At 35.6% G+C, this 8,473-nt stretch overlaps 2 protein-coding genes across 2 annotated transcripts; both read left to right on the top strand.

Moving 5' to 3' along the window:
- Positions 1-933: 933 nt before the first annotated feature.
- Positions 934-4,798, top strand: LOC21387570 (CSC1-like protein At3g54510). The gene is made up of 10 exons (XM_010090931.1): positions 934-1,220; positions 1,333-1,473; positions 2,051-2,114; positions 2,213-2,425; positions 2,566-2,763; positions 2,838-3,136; positions 3,364-3,643; positions 3,813-4,091; positions 4,181-4,414; positions 4,643-4,798. The coding sequence occupies exons 1-10, from the start codon at positions 934-936 to the stop codon at positions 4,796-4,798; spliced, it is 2,151 nt and encodes a 716-aa protein (XP_010089233.1).
- A 1,944-nt stretch (positions 4,799-6,742) lies between these two features.
- On the top strand, positions 6,743-8,154 carry LOC21410928 (repetitive proline-rich cell wall protein 1). The gene is made up of 2 exons (XM_024176692.1): positions 6,743-6,911; positions 7,365-8,154. The coding sequence occupies exons 1-2, from the start codon at positions 6,830-6,832 to the stop codon at positions 7,823-7,825; spliced, it is 543 nt and encodes a 180-aa protein (XP_024032460.1). The 5' UTR covers positions 6,743-6,829; the 3' UTR covers positions 7,826-8,154.
- The last annotated feature ends 319 nt before the right edge of the window (positions 8,155-8,473 follow it).

The raw sequence follows: 8,473 nt of genomic DNA, 5'->3' as shown, positions 1-8,473 counted from the left end.
TAAATCGACAAAACAGGGACAAAAGCGATAACAGGGGGCATGAAACGACCCAAAATAATTTAAACGACAACAAAATGAACAAATAAAAGAGAAAATGACAATAATAGGATGAAGCCACGTAAAAATGTAAGAGCTACATAAACCTGAGAAACAACATTAAACTATATACCACTCATGCGCCAAAAAAGGAGACAAATGGAAGACAGTATCTAAAAAATTGAAAAATAAATAAATAAATAAATAAAAACGTGAAGAAGAGAGAAACGCGAAGACGTAAAAAAGAAACAATTACGTGGACAAAAATGACAAAACGACAACATACAGACGAAAGGACAATAAAAGAAAGAAAGGACAACAAGCGTAAAGCAACTAAAAAAACGACAGGAAAATATGAAACGACAATGAAAAGTTGATATTAGAGAATGGGCATGATATAAACGTTGAAAACGATAGTGATGACAAGAGATGATAAATACGACAATTTGGGAGAAGAAACGATAGAAAGAGAAAACGACTATAAAATAAAACTACATGGAAATGAAGGCAGAAACGACATCAATAAGAAAAATGGCTGGTTTTTGTGAAACAACTTTTCCACATTTCTTCGAAAATACATTCCTCATAGTCATCTACTTATCTTTAAATAAATAGAAAAACCCTCAAATTTATCCTGACAAAAAAGGGAAAAAAAATAGCAAAGAAAGAAAACAATGTCGTTGGTCAGTTTGTGAGTCATGCATGCAGCCGAAGCCTGCAACGTATACTCTCCCAAAGTCTCCCTCTCTTCTAACTCCGCCACGTACCACCACAAACCCTGACAACAACAACAACCGCCCCCTCTCTCTCTCTCTCCCTCCCTCATTTTCTCTCTCTAAAAAAAAAAGTGGTTCAAATGATCAAAGCACTGAAACCAGAGTAAGCAATATTCCAAAGATGAACCCAGAAAGCCTAATTGCTTCCGTGGCCATAAACTTCGGATTGGCCATGGTGGTGCTCTCACTCTTCTCCATTCTCAAGAAACAACCTTCCAACGCCCCAATCTACTACGCACGTCGTCTGTCGCTCAACCACCAAATCCACTTCGACCGCCGTTTCTTCTCTCTCCGTCGCTACTGCCCTTCTCTCTCTTGGATTTCCCGCTCTTTCCGCGTCCCGGAGACCGAAATCCTCCACGCTTCCGGCCTCGACGCTCTCGTCGTCATCAGGCTCTTCAAGTTCGGGTCAGTTAGATTCTTCACACTCCATTCAAAAATGGTTTTTTTTTTTTTTTGTTTTATTAGACTTTATTCTCATGAGAGTGAATTCTTGAGGGTTTTTTTTTTTTTTTGGCAGTATAAAGTTCTCTGTGGTGTGCACTGTAGTGGGATTGGCGGTTCTTATTCCGGTGAACTATAATGGCCAGGATGAATTATCTATTACTTATCATTCCATGGATGCTTTTACAATATCCAATATCAGCAGAGGTTCTGACAGGTAAACTGGTAGATAACTGAGTCGTTTGTGAATACGGATTGTACATTTTCCAATTTCTTCCCCTACTTATAGCTCCTATTTGTGTCTGCTTTTTGGTTCCAAGCAATTTTTAGATGTATAAATATAATACAACTACAGCTGAATTTTGTTACAAAGAAACAAGGTTACTACATACAGTTTTTTTTTTGTTTGTTTGTTTGGTTAATGGATATATATGGCATTATGGCATTAATTGAACTACTGAAGTATTAGAATAAAGGGTCTTTTTTTTTTTGGTTTTTTTTTAAAGCAGTTTGTGCAATTTTGCTACTTATGCCTCTTCAACATAAAGTAATTCTTTTTCCACCACCTTTCTGAAATTTTAGACATGAATTGAAGATATTTGTGTATGTGTGTGCGTGTAATGATGTGAATATGTATAAAGTTTCTGTGTAGAAGAGCATCTCTAATGCATTGCCGATTTGTTGACGGCTTAACAGATTTTTTCTTCTTTTCTCCATATTTAGTGATCTTTTGATTTGTTTCTTGTTTACTTTTCAGCCCAATTTGTTTGACTAAGTTTCTTTTCATTTCACAGGCTTTGGATACACTTTGGATGCTTGTGGTTTTTATCTTTCTATGCACTATATTTGCTATACAAGGTGACTTGTCAACTGCACGTTATTCTAACACTTTGAACACTAGTAGTTCTTGATTAGCTTCATTCCTGCAAAAAGAAAATGATTACCATTATTTTCAGGAATATAATGAGATTTTGATCAAAAGAATTCAACAACTTCAACAAATTAGGGATCGGCCTGACCAGTTTACTGTTCTAGTTCGGGAAATCCCTTTCTGTACCGAACACAAGGCTCGAGCTTGTTCGGCTGATCACTTCTTCTCTAAATACTACCCGCATGATTACCATTCTTATCAAATTTTATACAATGGCAAAGATGTTGAAGAGTTGATGGTAAGTTTTTAGTAGCCTAAGATTGAATCGCCTTTGCATTAGTTTATTGCCTTTGAATTTCTGAATATTGTTCACAAAGTGCACATCTAGTTTTTGTGTTGCTTTTAAGGGACATCTCTTACAGATAGTATAACATGTAGAACCAGGCAAAATCTATAGCAAGAAAGATAAACAACTTGAAAGAGAGGTCGGAAGTGAAACAAACAAACAGATCAGGAACTTTTCTCTTGGATAAATCTGATCGTGAGGAAGCAAAATTAGCTTTGCAAGAGGAAAAGCTGGAGGAACTTCGTCTCAAGATTAACCAATTACAGAGCGAAAGTACACTCAAACAAAAGGTAATTTCATTTGTGGCAAATAAGTATTATGAGGTTGTAACTTTGATATCTCAAGTTTCATTATGCTTTTGTAGGAGTTGCCCGTTGCATTTGTAACTTTCAAGTCACGGTTAGCTGCCACGCTAGTGGCTCAATCTCAGCAGCACTCACATCCACTTAGTTGGATTACCTCTATGGCTCCAGAGCCAAGGGATGTATCGTGGAGAAATTTGGTGATACCCTACAGAATTTTGCCACTTTGCAGACTCGGAGTTTTTCTCACAGCCACACTCCTTACTATTTTCTTCGCTATTCCGGTCACTGCTGTCCAAGGGATAGCCAAATTTGAGAAGCTAAAAAAATGGTTCCCCCCCGCCATGGCTATACAATTGATGTAAGTATTCACTTTCTTTCCTTTCTTTGTTTTTTGTATTACTTTTTGAATCGTACATGTCAATTTAGACCTCGATGTGCATGACCAGTACAAGTATCTAAACACGAACTTGTTTGTGAATGTTATACCACAAATGATTTTGGTTCTAAATCTAGCATCTTCAATCTCATAACATTGCGAATAATAGTTGATACTTCGTTATTGTTTGACTCTCGATTGCTATGCAGACCAGGTTTAAGCTCTGTCATCACAGGGTATCTTCCAAGTGCCATTCTTAAAGGATTCATATATATCATTCCCTTTGCTATGCTTGGAATGGCTAAGCTTGGTGGATCTATCTCCAAGAGCAAGGAGGAGATAAAAACTTGCAACATGGTCTTCTATTTTCTGGTGGGAAATGTGTTCTTTTTGAGCTTGTTGTCGGGTTCTTTGCTTGACCAAATTGGTGAATCATTTAGTCATCCTAAAGATTTCCCTGCTCGCCTAGCTAGTGCCGTCTCTGCTCAAGTAATTTGTTCTTAGTCTAATTCTTGGCGTATCTTGCTCTTAGAACCTTTTACTTGCCTTTGACATCAATTAAATGAAGATATAAATAGCCATACTACAATTTACCAATTTTTGCAATCTTCATAAAATTTGAGTTTGTTATGTGGTAATTATCCTTTGAATGTGACAGGCGGATTTCTTCATGACATATATTTTGACAGATGGGTTATCAGGGTTTTCCTTAGAGATTCTTCAGCCGGGCTTACTCTCTTGGGATTGCATAAAATCTTGTTTCTACTGCGGCAGAAAGGAAAAGAACCCTTATCTTTATTCACTACCTTACTGTAGAGTTATTCCCATGGCCTCTTTGTCAATACTGATTGGGATGGTGTATGCAGTTGTTTCACCATTGCTGCTCCCATTTCTCATTGGCTACTTCTGCCTAGGCTATCTTGTGTTTATCAACCAGGTTGAGTTTTCTTTTTAACTTTTCGTGAAAAATTGTCAGAAGTCGTGATCAAGACCAGTGTTTTGTTATGATACGAAATGATTTTGCAGATCGAAGACGTGTACGACATTATTTACGAGACTTGTGGAGAGTATTGGCCTCACATTCACAGCTATATTCTCATGGCAGTGGTTCTCATGCAAATTACTATGATTGGTCTTTTTGGGCTGAAATCAAAGCCGGCTGCATCCATCTCCACGATTCCATTACTCTTGTTAACTTTGATGTTTAACGAGTACTGCAAGATCCGATTCCTCCCTTCGTTTCGCAATTTTTCGGTTCAGGTATGACAGACATCACAAAATAGACGTCTGCAATATTTGATTAATTAGTATATAGTGGTGCAATAATTTAACTAGCTATGTAGAAAAAGTTGGACTAACTTCCCAAGGAGCTAGAGAGATATCGCTTAGTACAGGATTCAACGATCAGTGCATATAATCTTGAGAACTTGCTAGGTGACATGTATATGTGATTAACCTATCATAGTTTTTTTCATTGCCAAATATCAGAGTGCTATGAAAAATGATGAACTTGATATGAAGAGCAACCGACTGGAAGCAAACTATGAGAATGCAAGCAATGCCTATTCGCCGCCTTGTCTACAGCCTCTGAACTTTGTGGCGTCAGGGTCAAGCTCGACACGGCTATTTGGTTCTTCTTCATGATTTTTGTATCAACTTTTCTTCAAGCGAAATTTCTCTCCTTTTTTTCACGAAATCATTTCAAAACCAATTATTATAAAGCAAAATTTTCTCTCTTTTTTCCATGAAATTATGTTAAAACCAATTGTGATGCGGAATAATATTCCTCTTCTAGTCACGAATTATTAGCATCAGAATGAGCTAGATAAGAAACTCATAGGCCGTGTTTGGAATTAATCCCGTTTTTGTTCTTCACGTTTTTTAAGAAAGAAAAAATGAAAACATTCTCAGGCATTTGGCACAATAAAGACAAAAAACTAAAATGAAAACAATATTTTGATTTAGTATAAAATGATAGACAAATGAAAAACGACTTTTAATCATTTTTCATTTTTTGTTTTGGTTTTCTCCTCTCGAGCAGGGAGAAAGAGACAGAGAGATTAATGGCTTTTTTTATACTGAAAACAATCTCTTGATAAAATCACCAAATGTATTTTAAAAATAATTTCTGTCTGAGATTGAAAATGTTTTTATTTTTATACAAAAAATAATCATTTTAAAATGAGTTTTAAACGCGTTCATAATTTTCTCATCAGGAAGGGTTCAAAAGCTATTCTTTATTTGAAATAGATAAATTGTATTCTAAACTAAGGAGATATGGACTCTTAATTTTTACCTCTTTACACACGGAAACTTAATCCTGACAGTAGATTGGTTCTACTAATACAATCTAATGAAATACGGAGGGGTAAAACATGTACCGAGTTCCTACGATGAGAAAATGCACAAATATCGAGCTCTGAAAAGTCGCATACAACATCGCAGGGAAACAACTCTTGATAAAGTTGATGTATACTAATTAATAACTCACTATTCAGTTAGGCTAGAAGATGAAACTGTTTGGCTCCAATTAAACTTGAGGATGATGTGATTTGGAAAGGATGTGCTAGCAAAGAGATATCAACCAACTTTTCGGTGCATCTATGGCGGATTATGCACACCATTAAATGCGGGCATTTAATCAATGCTTACGACTTCTAGATTCTTTTTAATAAACGACAATGTTATTTGCTAGTTAGGGGACTAGTCAAAATGGCATAAAAAATTAGGAGATTAAATTTTTTCCACTCAACTACTTCTCTTTGAGTGATTAGCAGCAAAAATAATAATAATAATAATAATAATAATAATAATAATAAAATAAAAAATAAAAAAGTACTGCTCTAGATAAATATGCCCAGTTACGTGTTGGACAAGTTAAAAAAGTTAAAATCGGCAGTGAAGCAAGAAACATTTTTTATGCACGTATTTTCACTATATTGCTACTTTCCAACAACATGAAAACAACTAAAATTAAGCCTCTCCCATTTAGTTGTCAAGAGAAATCTCCACTTTTGCTTTTAGAATCCTTCTACTTTTCCATTTATGTTGCTGCTCAACTGTATAATTAATGGCGCACATATAAGATACTATATTGGTTCACAAGTACTCTAATTAATCTAGGCGGCTCAGCGTCTACATTAGGATTTCCTTTTGTTTTGGTAGCTTAAGTGGGCACTTTTCTCGCTTCAAAAGTTGACAAGGGTCAGATATATTTTGTTTCCATTAAATTATGTAACCTAAAATATTGCATTATTTTCTTGTACATTTTCTTTTGTAACTTTTTCTTTCATAGAGAAAAACTGTAACTTCATCATATATACTCCCACTGCTGTCAAATATACTCAACAAGTAAAGTGAGAAAGAAACCACTTTCTTCACAACTCAACAATATTATTTGACAAAAAGAGAAAGTTTAAGAGTAACGGATAGCAGTTGAGGAATTCATTAAATGAACATATAAGCATCACAAACTCAGTGGGTCCCCTCCTTTTGCTGTCCAAAATTAAGTGTGAGAAGCAGTTAGCCTCCAAAACAGCTTCTCCAATCTATGTATCTATATATATTTCACAAATCCTATGGAACTGATCAAACACTCAAATCTTTGAGTTGAAACCTTTATAGGCTTTTTATTGTACTAAGATTCTTGTGGGCACAAGAGTAAGAGTTCCAAATATGAAGACTCCTTCTTTCCAAGGGGCACTTCTGGCCCTCTGGCTCTGCCTGTTTGCTGTGAGCTTCTGCCATGCCTCTTCAGGTAGAATTTTCTTTCGGTTACAATGTCATTTTTACCATGTAAAAGACAAGATCATATTTTTACCCTTTCCTATGAATACTTAGTCCAGTATATATTACTTCAGGCGACCTTTTATTGGTTTTAGCTTTGTAATACAACTTCTCAATTCAAGTAATACACGGCATGTAACACTGTTAGGAGTATCAGTCATGTTGAGCACCACACACTAATAAAAAGTGAATCCTACAATAAAGAACTCACAGTGTGTTAATTGTCGTGCTGAGCACCACCGTCCCAAGCATTTTTCACTCTAATTTGGTTACTTGGTTACTTGAGCAGCATTTGATAACATGGTTCTAATTACTCTTTGCTATTTTTTTAACATATTTTTCATTAGCAAATATATATATGAATATTAATTACCTTGAGCTTTTTTTTTTTTTTTTTTTTTTTTTTTGCATGTACACAAAATAGAAGAGTCCAAAACGCCAGAGGCTGCAGGCATCAAAGAGGAAAAGTCATTCTTTTCACCTGTTCCAATTTACAAACATGTTCCAATTTATAAACCTGTTCCAATTTACAAACCTATTCCAATTTATAAACATGTTCCAATTTACAAACCTGTTCCAATTTACAAACCTGTTCCTCATCCAGTTCCAGTTTACAAACCTGTTCCAATTTACAAGCCTGTTCCTCATCCAGTTCCAGTTTACAAACCTGTTCCAATTTACAAGCCTGTTCCAATTTACAAGCCTGTTCCTCATCCAGTTCCAGTTTACAAACCTGTTCCAATTTACAAGCCTGTTCCAATTTACAAGCCTGTTCCTCATCCAGTTCCAGTTTACAAACCTGTCCCAATTTACAAGCCGGTTCCTCATCCAGTTCCGATCTACAAGCCGGTTCCTCATCCCATTCCGGTCTTCAAGAAGCCATAGTTTCATGACCACCCCATCTTTAAGAAGCCACTGCCCCCATATTTCTCACACCCTCATAAGACATTTACTCCCTTTGCTCCCTAGATTCATTATCCCACATTTTCCTTTCCTAGGTAGTAATATTGCAATAAAAAGACTTTCATATGGTTGAAAGGAGAACATGGTGTGAAATAGGTGGAAAGGAGAAAAAAAAAAAAAAAAAAGAAAGAATTGTTGTTGTTAACTGAGAGGTTATTTTTAATGTGTGATGATTTGTGTTGATGTTTATGTGGAATGGAAACTTCTGTATGAAATGGATTCTATGGAACTATGTATTACAATATTTTCTACTTATTTCAATAGTTGTGCCGTTGTTGCATACGTTTAAATTTGCTGTTTCATTTTTTTTTTTTTTTTGGCGACATGCAAATTTTTTTTTTTTTTTTTTGCTATGATAAATGTCAAATGACAAAAGTAATTGTTGATTATTGCCCGACATTAACAAAAAGCATGTTGCCATTGCATTGATTTCTAGTATTTCTCGGACTTCAGACCACAAAAATGGTCAAGGTAAGGCTTAAACCTTTTGATTCACAAATTACAACCTATATGTACATACATATAGGGAAAATAAAGCGGTAACATGCGGGTTTACTTATGGTAACGGGA

The sequence above is a fragment of the Morus notabilis genome, unplaced genomic scaffold (assembly GCF_000414095.1).
Source record: "Morus notabilis unplaced genomic scaffold, ASM41409v2 Scaffold1265, whole genome shotgun sequence".
NCBI lineage: Eukaryota > Viridiplantae > Streptophyta > Magnoliopsida > Rosales > Moraceae > Morus > Morus notabilis.
Note: the sequence above shows the minus strand (reverse complement) of the source record. Positions and strands in the feature narration are given on the sequence as shown.